This window comes from Plecotus auritus (assembly GCF_963455305.1).
Source record: "Plecotus auritus genome assembly, chromosome: 6".
Classification (NCBI taxonomy): domain Eukaryota; kingdom Metazoa; phylum Chordata; class Mammalia; order Chiroptera; family Vespertilionidae; genus Plecotus; species Plecotus auritus.
The window spans coordinates 60,887,545-60,903,156 of NC_137773.1; the positions used below are offsets into that span (position 1 = coordinate 60,887,545).

Sequence of the window (15,612 nt, forward strand, 5' to 3'; positions counted from 1 at the left end):
AAGGTGAGAGGAAGAAAACCAGAGGTGGACACAATCAAGGTGGAAACAAGAGAGGAGCCAGAGTCACAAGAGCAGGGATGGAAGTAGAGCTGGCAGAGGGCAGCTGGGGGACTTTTCCCGAAGCATTACAAGTTCCTCCCATGGCCTGTGGGCTAACAGCAACCCTTAACCCAGTGGACATGGGACCCTCTGACACTGTGTGGCCTAAGACACCAGGGACCCAGCCTTTACCAAGAAGCACTTGCTAAGGGCCATTACAGTCAAGAGTGATTTCCTGTAGGAGCCATCCTACGCTTCTGGGATAGAAGTGACATGTACAACCTTAGGAGCCCAACACCACTACTGAGGAACCCAGAACTCTCTTTTAGGTAACGAGCTGAAGGATGAACCCTGCAGAAGGTGTAGAGCAATTCCTGCATTGTGTGAGGACTTCCTGGGCATCTCCAAGGCATCGTGGAGAAAAGGATTTAGATTCAGAAGAGGAGGCTTGACTCTGTAGGGGGCAGGGGGTGGAAGGGAAGAGATTAACCAAAGAACTTACATGCATATATGCATAACTCAGGGACACAAACAATAGTACAGTAGGGTGTTGGGTAGATGAGGGTCAATGGAGTGATAAAAAGGGACATCTGTAATACTTTCAACAATAAAGATAAAGAGGAGGAGGAGGAGGAGGAGGAGGAGGAGGAGGAGGAGGAGGAGGAAGAGGAGGAGTGGGCTTGAGACAGTGCTGCCCTCTCCAGCTGTGGGGCCTGGGAAGAGCCCCTCACTTCTCCAGCCCTTCCTTTCCTAAAGGCCAAAAAAAGAGGCCTGCTGCTCTGCCTAACCCAAGGCGTGTGAATGAAGAGCAAAGGAAATCACAAACGTGAAAATACTGTATAACCCACAAGGTATCACACATATGCCAGGTGTCCATAGATTTGCTATTTCCTCTGTCCTCCACCCATTTCTTTCCCCATCTATAGACGTATCTGTTTCTCTGCTGTTTCTCAGGAGACTAATCTGCCTGATGTAACTTCTTCATTTTAGTGTTGTATCTTCTTATCTAAATTTGAACATATTTCAGAGTAAAAGGGGTGGGGCCGGGGGGTAAAAACAGAAAAAGCTGCAGTAGATGAAAAGGATCACATGTGAGAATGAAGAGAGAGGCATCAGCCAGCAAAAGTACAGAGGAGAAGAAAAAACAAGGACAGTGTATGAAGAGCAAAAGGGCTGTGAGACAGTCAACTGGTGTGGCTGTGTACCCTATGTGAGACCTGCCTGTGGAATGATGAGGGTGGGGGCAGGGGCGGGAGTGGGGGCTCAAGGAAGCAGGCTGGCCCTAGCTCTCTCTTCCTTTCAGGTGGCCCATCACGGCTATCTCAAATGACCCCAACACAAACTCTCCCAGGAATTCTCCCTCCCACCATTTCTCTTTCTCTGCTCAGATAATGGAGCATTATGAAGAGATCATGGGAGTGGTCATGTGAATGATGAAACTAAGCTAAAGTATTTCACTTACTTTTAATCCAGATAATAAGCTGCACCGTGTATAGAGTCAGTTACAAATGATTTTTGGCAATATCCATGCAAACAATCTGGGACTTCTATTTCACACATCTGGTGAGGACCCTGGGGGAATCCTTGTAAGTGGAAAAATGGGGGAAATGTGTGAGTTGAGCCTGGCAGCTCTAGCAGCAGAGCGGGCACGTGGTCACCTTTATCACTGCTCTCAGCATCATCACTAAGTGGAAATGACTCTGCTTCCCGGTGAAGCAAACGACTCACTTCCCTTTTTTTGAAAGTGGAGGACCTTGGTGTTGAGCCATTGGAACACCTTCCTGCATGGACCCCTTCCTGCATGGTCACTGTCTCTGAAGTGCTCTGTCTTCTCTCTGGTTTACTTGGTCTCAAAACAGTATTAACTCATTGTTTAGTGTTTGAAATCATCACTCATGTACTGTAACTGCTTATTGTCTGTCTCCTCCTCTGTCTCACACTACATCTATCACAACACCTGGAACCTGTCTGCTGTGTAGTGGCCAGCCTATCTAATAAAGAGGGAATATGCTAATTGACCATCACGCCTTCACAAAGATGGTGGCGCCCACAGCCAATAAGGAGGGAATATGCTAATTGACTGCCACACCCTCAAAGATGGCAGCGCCCACAGCCACAAGATGGCAGCACACAGTCCTCTCAGTCCTGCCTGGGCGGCAGGCGTGCAGCACAGCTGGGCCCAGCCGCTCCGCGGCCTGCCTCTGGAGTCCCCCAGTCTCCTCAGCCCCCCAGACGCCCAGGGCTGGCCCAAGGTGCAGGCAAGCCTCAGATGTTGTCTGCCCAGCCACCCAGGGCCGGCCTGAGGGATGACCAAATGATTGAACAAGCAGGCTGTGTGGGGCGACCAGGCTGGCAGGGGGGTTAGCGAGGGATGACCAAATGACTGAACAAGCAGGCTGCGTGGGGCAACCAGGTTGGCAGGGGGGGCAGTTGGGGGTGACCAGGCTGGCAGGGGGGAGGTGGCAGTTTGGGAACAGTGAGGGGTGACTAGGCCAGCGGGGGGGTGGGGCAGTTGGGGGCAACCAGGCCAGTGAGGGGGGGCAGTTAGGGGTGGTCAGGCCAGCAGGGGGGCGGGCAGTTAGGAGCGACCAGATCGGCAGGGAGGGGGCAGTTGGGGGTGACCTGGCCAGCAGTAGGGGGAAGTTAGGGGCGACCAGGCCAGCAGGGGGGGCAGTGAGGGGCAATCAAGCTGGCACGCAGAGGCAGTGAGGGGAGATCAGGCCGGCAGCAGGGATCAGTTAGGGGCAACCAGGCAGGCAGGCAGGTGAGTAATTAGGAGCCAGCAGTCCAGGATTGTGAGAGGGACATCCCCTGAGGGGTCCCGGATTGGAGAGGGTGTAGGCTGGGCTGAGGAGACCCCCCCGCCCATGCATGAATTTCATGCACCAGGCCTCTAGTTCATAAATAGTTGTTTAGGAAATGAAAAATAGGCCATATTAGCCTGAGGTAAAAAGTCACACCACTCACCTTGTTATCAAGAGTCTAACATCCACTTGGCCAGTGTAGCTCAGTGGTTGAGCATCAACCTATGAACCAGGAGGTCACAGTTTGATTCCTGATCAGGGCACATGCCTGGGCTGCAGACCCAATCCCCAGTGTGGGCCATGCAGGAGACAGCAGGAGACAGCCGATCAATGATTCTCTCATCATTGATGGTTCTCTCTCTCCCTTTCCCTTCCTCTCTGAAATCAATACATATATATATATATATATATATATATATATATATATATACACACACACACACACACACACATATATATATGAATATATATGAGAGTCTGACATCCTCCTCCATCTATCAACCCCCTCTTAGGAAAACACACAGGGTATTCTTTTTTTTTTTTTAAATATATTTTTTATTGATATTTCACAGAGAGGAAGGGAGAGGGATAGAGAGCTAGAAACATCGATGAGAGAGAAACATCGATCAGCTGCCTCCTGCACACCTCCTACTGGGGATGTGCCCGCAACCAAGGTACATGCCCTTGACCGGAATCGAACCCGGGACCCTTCAGTCCACAGGCCGACGCTCTATCCACTGAGCCAAACCGGTTTCGGCCACAGGGTATTCTTTATCATGAAGAGAAATAGGAATCAAAGGTGGTTTTCTCTAAAAAAAAACTACATGAAATTTTTAAAGACACTGGGGTATGAGAGGAATTGCTTAATGCAAAGCTGTGAATCCCTAGTGATGAAACTTCATGTTTCTATTTTTTAGTTTTGTTTATTTATGTTTTTGGCAGGGGGTTTAGTGTTCCTCATGGTTTCCACATGTAGAGGCCAAGGGACTTTGTTCTCCTGGGAGCTGGATGCTCAATGCGCAGAGAGTGTAGTTTTCATTAGAAGCTCGGTTGTACTGCGTAGTTGACAGTTTTTATTAAGTGAAAACATTCGCTTGATATGCTTTTCCTGACATACTCACTTGAAGAATATAGGGTCAGAATAAACAGCTGGTTTAACAGATGCAAGGAAAAGCATGCACAGAATGTTAATGGCAGATTTTACATATTGAAGGGTAGTTTAGGTAAAGCAGTGCCAACGTTTTGTACACCCTTTCATGTCAGCCATCGGCAGTGAAAATGCGTTGTATTGAAAGACTCTTAAAAATATATTTCTTTTGCTTATTTTGAGGAGGGTCATCTGGTAAGAAGCTTTCACGCAATCATCTGCTCTGGGAATTGACTTGTGAAGCCAAATTGTATTTTTACCTCATTGCCTTAAGAAATGCACACCTGCATTTGCAATTTATTATCAGACTAGATTGTATGCAGGTATGGTCCCTAGGCCTAGCCTTCGATCAGGGCCATCTTCCCTGGCTGCCGGCAGCTGGCCCCTGCCCACCGCTGCCACTCACCCTGGTTCCCTGTTTGCTATCCAGTGGTGGGAGCCTGACGGCTGGGGGAGGGACTGAGAGGTTGGCCATTCCCATCCACTCGTTAGCCCCACCCCCGCCGCCGGTTACCCTCTGTGTGTGCGGAGACGGGTGGGGTAGGGGCCGTGGCCTGGTGCCGCCACGTTCCCCACCACCCATCCTGGGTCACTGTTCACCATCAGCAATCGGAGCCTGCCAGCCAGGGAAAGGGACTGAGAAGTGGTCAGTGCACCTCATAGTGACTGGTTGAGTGGTCATTCTGGTCATTCTGCCATTATGGTTGCTGGGCTTTTATTATATAGGATTAAAACACACCCCACAATGGGGGCCCACTAAGCTCTGATGTCTGTTTCTATTTTATTTTGATGTCTTTTTTAGAGAAAGTTTGCTCATATCTAATCAGACTTTCCAAGACTCTCAGGTTGTCTCTAGTTTGAAGTTAACCACCTGGGGAAGCTGGGTTTTTCACCATCCGACTACATTTTTGTGCACTGCAATCCTATTCTGGCCTGTAGTGACTAGAAGATTAAAGGAATGTATGTATTTTTTAAATCTATTTTTATTGATTTCAGAGAGAGAGAGATAGAAACATCAATGATGAGAGGGAATCACTGATTGGTTGCCTCCAGCATTCCCTCTACTGGGGATCAAGCCTGCAAGCCAGACATGTGCCCTGATAGGGAATCAGACCATGACCTCCTTGTTCATAGGTGACACTCAACAACTGAGCCACACCAGCTGGGCCAGGAATGTATGCATTATATATGTATATATACTAATATAATATATCTAATCTAATCTAATAAAAGAGTAATATGCAAATTGACGGTCACTCCAACACACAAGATGGCTGCCCCCATGAGGTCAAAGATGGCTGCCCCCATGTGGACACAAGATGGCTGCCACAAGATGGCCGGCAGGGGAGGGCAGTTGCGGGGGGGACCAGGCCTTCACAGAGGACAGTTGGGGGGGACCAAGGCCTGTAGGGGAAGGCAGTTGGGGGGACCAGGCCTGCAGGGGAGGGCAGTTGGGGGAGACCAGGCCAGCAGGGGAGGGTAGTTGCGGGCAAGATCAGCCTAGCAGAGGAGGGCAATTATGGGGGAACAGGCCTACAGGGGAGGGCAGTTGGGGTTGACTGAGCTGGAAGGGCAGGGCAGTTGGGGGTGACCAGGCCTGCAGGGGAGGGCAGTTAGGGGTGATCAGGCCAGCAGGGGAGGGCAGTTGGGGGTGACCATGCCTGCAGGGGAGCAGTTAGGCATTGATCAGGCTGGCATGGGAGTGGTTAGGGGGTGATCAGGCTGGCAGACAGAAGCAGTTAGGGGCAATCAGGTAGGCAGGCAGGTGAGTGGTTGGGAGCCAGCAGTCCTGGATTGTGAGAGGGATGTCTGACTGCCCTAAATGGGCAGTTGAACATCCCTTGAGGGGTCCCAGATTGGAGAGGGTTCAGGCTTGGCTGAGGGACACCCCCTGTGCACGGATTTCATGCACTAGGCCTCGTGTGTGTGTGTGTGTATATATATACATATATATGTATGTATGTGTGTGTGTATACGAATCCATGCCCTGGGCCTCGTGTGTGTGTGTGTGTGTGTGTGTGTGTGTGTGTGTGTGTGTGTGTATACATATACATACACACACACATACACACACACATACACTAGAGGCCCAGTGCATGGATTCGTGCATGGGTGGGGTCTGGCTAGCCTGCCCCCAATCAGGACAGATCAAGACTGGACCTGTTGGGAGGAGGAGATGGCGGGAGGTGGGCCAGTCAGCTCGCCCTGATCAGGGCCCAATCAGGGCCAGGCCAGCTGTGGGGAGGGGCTGTAGGCAATTGGCTGGTGGGCCCCACCCCTGAATGGGGTGGGGGGTGCCAACTGGGGCCAGTGGCCTGGGGGAGGGGCCATGGGTGGTTGGCCAGCCAGCCCTGACCCTGATCAGGGTGGGGGCACTGATCTGGGATGGGGCTAGGTTGGGGGAGGGGCTGTGGGCTGATCAGGGTGGTGGGGGCCCATTGGGGTGGGGCCGGCCATGGGGAGGGGCTGTGGATGGTCGGACAGCCAGCTCTGCCCCCAAATGGGGTGGGGGTGCCAACCAGGGGCCAGCGACCTCAGGGAGGGGCCATGGGTGATTGGCCAACTAGCCCACCCTGCCCCTGATTGGGGTGGAGGGTGCAATCAGGGGTGGGGCTGACCACGGAGAGGGGCTGCGGGCCAATCAGGGTGGTGGGGGCACATAGGGTGTGGGGACAGCCAGGGAGAGGGGCTATGGGAGGTTGGCCAGCCAGCCCTGCCCCCTATTGGGATGGAGGGTTGCAATCAGGGGTGGGGCCAGCCTGGGGGAGGGGTTGCTGGCCTATCTTGGTGGGGTGGGCCAGCTGGGGGGAGGGGCCACAGGAGGTTGGCTGGCCGGCCAGTTCACTGGCCACAGTGGGCATCATAGCGACTGGTCATTGTTTGTTCCGGTCATTACAGACCCTGGCTTTTTATATATATATATAGTTATTTTAATTGATTTCAGAGAGGAAGGGAGACAGAAACATCAGTGATGAGAGAGAATCATTGATCAGCTGCCTCCTGCATGCCCCCAGGGGGGATCAAACCCACAACCCAGGCATGTGCCCTTGACCTGGAATCGAACCCTAGGACCCTTCAGTATGCAGGTGGACACTCTATCCACTGAGCCAAACCAGCTAGGGCAGGAATGTATGTATTTTTATGGGGCAAGATACAGACACACTTTTAACATTTAAAACTTCTTCCTACCATCAGTGGGATAGTAGACACAAAGTGCTTTAAAAATGAAAGGATCAAGGATTATAAAAGGAAATTATTATCGTTACTAACCTGAATAGGTTTCTGTTGTTTATTATATTTCCCTCTCTCTCTCAATTTCAAAATTACAATTTAAAAGAGTAACTTAATAACCCATGTTCCTCGCCATGCCCTACCCTCTACCTGCTGCCTCGCCAGCCTTCCTCTGAGTGGGGAAGGGAGAAACACAGCCCATGGGATGAGTGGCTGGGCTCTTGTGTGGGTCACCTCAGCCCTCCGTCCTGGCATGGCACCAGCACGAGCTCAGCGTTGCCAGAGAGGCAACTGCAAGACAGAGACACACCACAAAATAAGTGGTAGATGTATGTTTGTGATAAATCAGAGAATAGGAAAGCAGGGAAAAGAGATGTGGCTACTGATGTACCTTCACCATGAGCTACAGGAAGAATGAGGAGAGGGTGCAACCAAAAGTTCCCTGTCACCCACCTATGGTGGAGCAGAGAGCAAGAGTCTGTTTACTGTGTGGTTTCTTGGAGGGTCAGGGAGGAAGCAAGTGCCTGAGGTGTCTGAGGGGAGCAAAATAGTGGGTGAGGTTTTCAATGATAGGCAAAGCCCTTGAACAACTCTTCAAAGCTGGCTTGCTGCTGATCCTATTTCATCTTGAAAGAGAATCAATCCTGCCTTTCCATCCCAGGTAGTTAACGGGCCTCAAGTAGTCAGAATTGTAGTATTGCAGCTTGAGTGACTGATGTTGTGCTATTCTCACTCTCTTATTAACCTCTTTTCAATATTCATTAATGTAATCCTATTATTTTGTTCTCATTTAGTTTTAATGGGATGAATCACATGGATAAATTCTCTAACGGTGGTCCATTCTTGGATTCCTGGTCTTATTCTACTTAGTCATTGGTAGTTTCTTTCTTTTTTTTTTTTTCCAGACATGGTTTCTTGTTATTTCAATGACTGATCTAGGACTCAGGCTAAATATTCTTCTAACATTTGTTAGTTGGCAACATGGTGTTGTAAGACCCATGAAAGAGGAGAGTTTCAATAATTGGTTAATTAAGCTAAATGGCACAGAGAAAAGCATAAATTAAGGATGGAAATGGGTCCTGTGGATTAAGCTATTAAGAGGCAGTGGTACCCCAGGTAAATCAAGTGCTGTAGTTGACATAGTAGCCAGATTGCAGTGGGCCAAGAAAATGAATGGAAAGTGAGAAAATGAAAATGTCTTTCAAGGAGATTGGGGAAATCTCTAAACAATGGAGGAGAGCGAGATGGGGACATGGGAGTGCTGGGAAAGAACACAACAGGCTCTCGCATTACTTTTCATTGTGAATGTATACCTATCAAAAAGAAGAGAGAAAAATGAAACGGATAACACGGCATTATATTAAATATTTCCACATTGACTAGAGTGGTTGGCAAACTTTTTCTTAAAGGATCACAGAATAAATATTTTAGATCTTGAGGCCAAGAGGCAAAATACAGGCTATTATGTAAGTTCTTAAGAGATAATTATTTTTTTAAAAAATCATCCTTAGCTCAAAGGCCAGTTACTATTTTTTATTATTTTGAGGTTACTATGGAGTTGGTTGAGACAGCAAGAGCTGTGAGGAAGGTTGTCACAGGACTGTCCAGAGATGGAGGCTTGAAGATTAAAAAAACAAGAGAGAGAGGGGCGGGATGGAGGGAGGGAGAGAGAGAGAGAGAAAGGGAAAGAGGGAGAAAAAATAAGCAACTGCAGTGATTTCAGTGAAGTTCAAAGTCCCAGTCAGGTGTGCCACCCCAGGCTGATCCACCACCATCCACCATCCTGACACTGTGGGCCTGGCCCCTCCTCTGGTTTTGGATTTGGTTTTGTCTACTTCTTTCTCTTTGGCAATCACTTCGGTTTCCTTGATTACCTGCTTCTGGTTAGCGACGTGGTTTGCACTTTTAATAAGGTTTTAGCACCTCCTTCTGTGACTCCTGAAGGCTGACCCCAGAGGCCTGCCCCTCCCCATCCCAAGCTGAGGTTTAAGTCTGAGGTCCAAGCACCGGCCCTCCTCAAGCCCAGCATATCCCTGTCTGAGTTTCTTTCAAATTCTATTTTGTGGTATCAGGGCAGGGGTTGTATTGGTTAAATATTTACAGTAGCTTGGTGATAGGGTCAGAAAATTTAGGGTTCTGCTACATAGGGTGAGTCACCCTCTGGGTGCCAGGTTCTGCCCTCAGTGGCCCCAAGATTTCCATCACGAATGGGAGTTGACAGATACAACAAGCAACAAGAATAATGGTAGGTCTACAAAATCTTCAGATAAAAGTTATCAAGTAATAATATGTTTAAAATAAAGACATAAAAGAAGAAATAAATAACATAAGATAATAAAACCAAGACACAATATATGTAATATATTGTAGATGAAGGATTTTCTAGAAATAAAAAATATGATAGCTGAAATTAAAAGCCCAGTGGATGTGTTAAGCAGCAAGATAGACTAGGTGAGGGCACTAATCTACCCTCCCACCAGCGGTTCAGAGTTCCTGTTTCTCCACATCTTTGCCAACATTTGAGGGTGGTGCAAACTATACAAACTATACACGAGTAGGCAAATTGCAGGCTGCATTGTTTCCCTATAGAACTGAGCTCATCCCAGCCAAGATCCTGCCCTCTTCTAATTTCCTGGGTCATCCTTTTAGACGCAGAGGGACTTTAAGCCTCAGTAAATCCCTCTCTGCGTGTGTGTGTGTGTGTGTGTGTGTGTGTGTGTGTGTGTGTGTGTGTTTGGTCCTTGGGATCAGTTCTCTCCCACAGCAAGGCTGGGCTTTTCCTCCCTGGTTCCCACACCCTGAAGCCTCTTATCCAGTGACTTCAGCGTTGGTCTACCTGCTTCTGGTGTTAACTATGCTAATCCCCAGATTCTGTTTTGTTCACTCTATTACCTTTCAGCCCCTTCCTTCCTCCTCTCCAGGCCAAAGTTTAACCCAACTCTCACCACTCCTTTCCCTGTCAGCCGGTCTCTGACCACACCACAAACAACTTCTTTATTAACATGCGGTAAGTAACCTTAGAGACCAGCCAAGAGTTTATGTGTCTACATATAGTTGGGAAGGCACCAGAGACATATTTTTCCAAACCTGAAACTAGACACATAGCCTGAAAACCCAGAGGCAATATAGTACTGTATAAGGTTAGAGCACAGACTCCTGAAGCTGAATCTTACTTAGATCTACTACTTAGCTGTGTGACCTTGGGCCAATCATTTACCTCTCTGTGCCTCAGTTTTCTCATATGTAAAACAGGGATACTAGTACCCATTGTATAAGGCTGTGAAGAGAACTAAATGAATTAATGGAAAGTGTTTAGAACAGTGCCTGGCATGTAATGAGCACTGTATATGTTCCCTGTCATCATTATTACTACTTCATTGGGACTGTCCCAGAAAATCGCAGGTGGCAGTCACACTCATTGAAACGAGGACAGTGTCAGAAAGGGCCACTTCGTTTATGCAACTGGTATTTTCTTCTGTTCTTTATCTTCTTCTCAAGATTCATTAACCAGTAATTACATGGTTCTTACTCTTCTGAAACAGCCCAGACTATCTCCCAGGCCTCTCTGTCAAATCCGGTGTTTGACTCTGGCCACCCAAACAGGGGCAGCCACCTTGTTTCTGCCTTCTGCCCTTGACTTTCTTTCTACAAACCATCCTGCCTTCAGCAGCTAACAAGTCCCATGCCTTTGGTATCTGAGAAGTTGCTTTTAGCTTGCTGATAGTGTTCAGCTGACAGTGACAGGGCCCAGGATAAGGCATGAGGTAGGCGTGTCTCCTTTCACTCCAGGGGCAGAAGCTGAACTTTCTGAGCCTCTGACACTGGCCAAGATACCTGGGCCCACAGCTTTCCTTTAACTCTGCTCTTCTGTTTGGTCCAAATCCCAGAAAAGCTGTTTTCTCATTTGCCTCCTGGTGATTTCTAAGTGGATTATTCACTTGGGATAGTAATCAATTCTTCATCAGGCTCTCAATCTACATAAAGAGAAAGATGCTGGCTCAGAGGTAATGAGGCAGGCCTCAAGGCACTGCAGGTGTTAGATAATGTTGCCTGATTGTGGTTACTAAAGGCCTCATTTGAGACGTATCCCTTAATATGCTCACAAGGGAAAGTTGGGCTGTTCAGGAGATTGGATTCTCCACCAGACAGTTCCAAGGAAATACAAGTGTGACACCTATAAACCAACTCACATCCTCAAGTCTTAGGCACCATCAGATCAAATGAATTAATTAAATTAATTAGTTTAAAAATATATATTCAGTCTTTAATTTAGAATAGCCTTTTCCTCGACTAATCTCAAAGAAATACCCTTTGATTATACATGCATTTTGCAAGTGGCATTTTTGTATTTTCAGACCTGGGGAATCCAGGAAGGGCCCAATAAATGTGTTGGATTAGCTAGATAAGCCCTGTGCTTGACTACAATGCAGATTATCATCTGTGATTTAAATGCAGCTTTTTGTCTTTGACTTCTGACATGCGTACACTACCTGTTAACTCTACAGCTCAGTGTGACTAGAAGGGTGTGGCTAGGGAGTGGGAGGACACGTGGAAGGAGGTGCCACTGGGAAGGAGATTGGTGTGAGTCCAAGGAGCATAAATGAGGAGCCACTGGAAGTCTTTAAGTGGAAGAGTCACATGATCAGGTAGGGTCTCAGAAAGAGAAGTTTTAAGGATTGAGTCTCTTCAGATTTTCCTTCTGCATCTCCCCAATTGCAAATACTTCTATTCATTTTTAAGAAGCTCAGGAAAATCCTCAGGCAAGGTTAATATTTCTCTCGGGGGTGTTTGTGGCAGTCATAAGGGTTACAAGAGGTGGAAATGGGATGGCTAGGCTCCACTTCCTTGGGTGTGCTGAGGGGTGCCCTGAGGAAAAGGAGTCTAGTTCAGTGGTCTTGGCAGGGGGCGTGGTTGCCCCCCCCCCCCCCCCCCCCCCGGGCGAGAGGAGAGAACCCTGGAGTCCACAACAGAAAAGCTGACTAGCAGGGATTCAGACGTCTCAACTTCCTCTGCCTCAGTTTCTTCCCCTGGACCCTCAGGGCAGCTCGAGCTGCATAATCTTTAGGCTCCCTTCCAGCTCCAAAACTTTGTGCATAAAACATTGTCCCCCAAACTTATTTTAAACACTAACCTCAATTTCAACCAAACACCTTTTCCGTTGGAATGGTTTGCCTTTCATCTTTCATTTCCCACCTCAAAAGCCTGGATGGACCATGTGGAGAGCACTCCCACGGACAGAGAAATTGGAGGGGTGGGGGTGGTTGGATGCTGACTGCTAATCTCCAGGAAGTTGTGACATCGGTTAGATCATCAGTGCCTAATGCCCCATCCTATTTAAAGAACTGCAGCTTGAGAACTTTCCTGTTGCTTCAAGTTCTGCCCTACACCAGAAGCAGATAGCATGCACTGAAGAAACCATGGGCAGCAAGTTTATTTACCCAAGAGCCAGTCAACACAACCGTAAGAGGCATTTGAGGGTGACCATGCTTGCTGTAACAACTGTCAAGGGTATAAACCGATAGCTGCTCTTAGCTCAAAAGAATTAGATTTAACATTTTGCCCTTTTCAATAGCATCGATTTGCAATTATTATCATATCACTTTTTTAAACAAAGCATCAGTAACAATCAACTCAAAGAAATTTTCAATTTTGTTACTTCCCCAAAGTAACAAGATCAAATAAAAACAAATGAAAGACCTTTCTTGAAAAGTTAAGAGTGGATGCCTGGGAACGCCTCAGATAATTTCCTGTTTGCATTTTTCTAAACTTATGTTTTTCTTTCGTATACTTTCCAGTAGTAAATCTCCATACCACAATTTTTCGAGGAGTTTTTGAAACCAGCAGACTTCTCAACCCACACTATTAAAATCAAATGTATTATTATTTCTCTGTTTCAGCTGAAAGAAACGTTCTTTTCTATGAACTGCCAAAGACTTTATGGTTTTCTTAATATGCCCATTAAAGCTGGTAAATTACAGGGACCCACATATCTTAGAAGACAAAAAGATTGCAGGGAGGCCACAGTAAGCGATCGAGCTAGAGCACGATTTGATAGCTGCAGGGAAAGGCAAGTTCACCCTCCCACCCCACTACCTTAAAAAGACAGTTCGAATTTCCTGCACTTCTTTCACAAAAAAGGATTACATTTTCTGGGTGTTAGCCTCCCCAGCAGAGTCTATAGCTTCGGGCACCAAACAAGGCTTCATTACCCTCCTCCCTGCAGTGGAGGTAGCTTACCCTGAGCCCGGCCAGTAAGGAAGAGCGCGATTATCAGGGCACAGAGGCGGGCAGCACGAGGGGCCTTCATGTCAGCTGGGCTGGGCGCTCCCTCCCGCAAGCAAGATGCTGCTGCGCTGGCTTCAGCCTCCTTGAAACGTGAACATTTCCTGTTTCCTGCTTGTTTGGGTAGGTGCTAACTTGAAGAAGTGTTGCCTGTTTTTTTAGGAAGTGATGTAATTCTGCAGGAGCCTGTCAGACCAGCAAGGATTGCAAAAGAGAAGTTGCTCTTCAATCGCTGATGCAGTTAGCACGCCTCCCGAGCCCTTTCCAGCCCCGGCCCAGCCACGGGCTTCAGCCTTTGGAAATTGTCCGTTGCTCAGGTGTCATTCGGAATCTGAGAGGGGGTCCTGAACCACATGCATTCTTGATTTGTGATTTTACTCAACCGGCAGGTGAGTCTCTGTGGCTGAGTCTAGAGCAGCATTAGCCAGCAGGACTTCCTGAGGTGATGGAAATGTTCCAAACTGATGCTGTCCAGGACAGTAGCCATTAGCACTTGAAATGAGGCTAGTGCGAACTGAATATTTAGTTTTCTGCTTTGTTCATTTAAGTTTAAATAACTCCGTGTAGCTAGTCCTGCCATGGTGGACAGTGCAGGAGCATCCGCACCATGAGATCATGGCCAGGCCACTTCTCTCCAGCCAGGCCCAGCCTCGTTCCTCAAGGCTCACGAAGAGGGAGAGTACCATGCCACACCCAAGCCTGGAAGGTGTGCTCTGCTTCCCTGGAGAGAAATGATCTTTTTATGTTGGTTTTGGGGAGTTATTTTCTATTCATTTTGTTTTTTCCTTTTTTTCTTTATAAAGACTTTATTTTTTTTTTAAGTCTTTAGTTTTAAGTTCACAGAAAAATTAAGAAGGTGCAGAGATTTCACCCATAACCCCTGCCCCCACACATGCATAATCTTCCCTATTATGACCATCCCTCATAGACTGGTACATTTGTTACAACTGATGAACATGTCATAATCACCCAAAGTTCACTCTTGGTGTTGTATATTCTATGGGTTTGGACAAATGTGTGGTAATAATGACATGTATTTTCATTGCAGTATCGTACGGAGTAGGTTTACTGGCCTAAAGATCCTCAGTGTTCCACTCAGCACCCTCCCCCAACCCCTGACTGTTACAGAATTTACCAGGGGAATGAAAAATATGCAGGAGTATCGGAGATACAGAAACAAAACATTGTTTTTCAGATGTTTCACATGTACTAGTACAGTGACTCAGGGGAGACTGTTCCTCTCCAAATCCTGAGCAAACCAATATGGTGGAAGCTCTTTTTTTATCCCCTTTGGTTTCTTTGTCCCCCAGATACGGATGGGACTTCCGGACCTTTCGCGGGCTTTGCAAAAAGCCCCTTGTGTTGGGATGGAGGCCGTGATACCGCACCTAAAGGCCTGGCCTGGTGCCAGCGCTGATAACCCCCTCCAGGGGTTGTATATTGTTCATAGCTTATGGCCTCTGTAAAATGGGAGTACTTAGGCAAACAGGTCTTGCAAGACCAGATTGTGGAGAAAGGGGCAGTGACTTAATTGTAGGCTATCAAGAATGTACATTAGGTTACTGGCACAGATTCGGATTGCTAGCCCCCCCAAATGTCTTATTTTCCCCATCATGACAAGCACTGATCTTTGTACTGTTTCCGTAGTTTTGCCTTTTCCAGAATGTCATATGCTGGACTCATACAGTATGTAGCCTTTTCAGATTGGCTTCTTTTACTTAGCAATATGCATTTAAGGTTCCTCCTTGTCTTTTTATGGCTTGATACCTCATTTCTTTTTAGCTCTGGATAATATTCTGCATATACCACAGTGATTTATCCATTCACCTACTGAAGAACATCTTGGTTGCTTCCAAATTTTGTCAATCCTATATAATAAGAGGTAATATGCAAATTGACCCTCACACCATTGCACAAGATGGCCACCCCCATGTGGTCAAAGATGGCTGCCACAAGATGGCCGGCAGGGAGGGTAGTTGTGGGTGATCAGGCCAGCAGGGGAGGACAGTTAGGGGTGACCAGGCCTGCAGGAAGGGCCGTTGGGGGGGACCAGGCCTGCAGGGGAGGGCAGTTAGGGGCAACCAGGCCTGCAGGGGAGGGCAGTTAGGG

The 15,612-nt window shown here is 47.7% G+C and overlaps 1 protein-coding gene across 1 annotated transcript in view; it reads right to left on the bottom strand.

Moving 5' to 3' along the window:
* Nucleotides 1–13,647, bottom strand: part of TMEM154 (transmembrane protein 154) — a 40,929-nt gene extending 27,282 nt beyond the window's left edge. The window contains exon 1 of the mRNA XM_080672246.1: nucleotides 13,459–13,647. Coding sequence (XP_080528372.1) covers nucleotides 13,459–13,528 — 70 coding nt within the window. The 5' untranslated portion in view covers nucleotides 13,529–13,647. The remainder of the gene's footprint in view (nucleotides 1–13,458) is intronic.
* Between the last annotated feature and the right edge of the window lie 1,965 nt (nucleotides 13,648–15,612).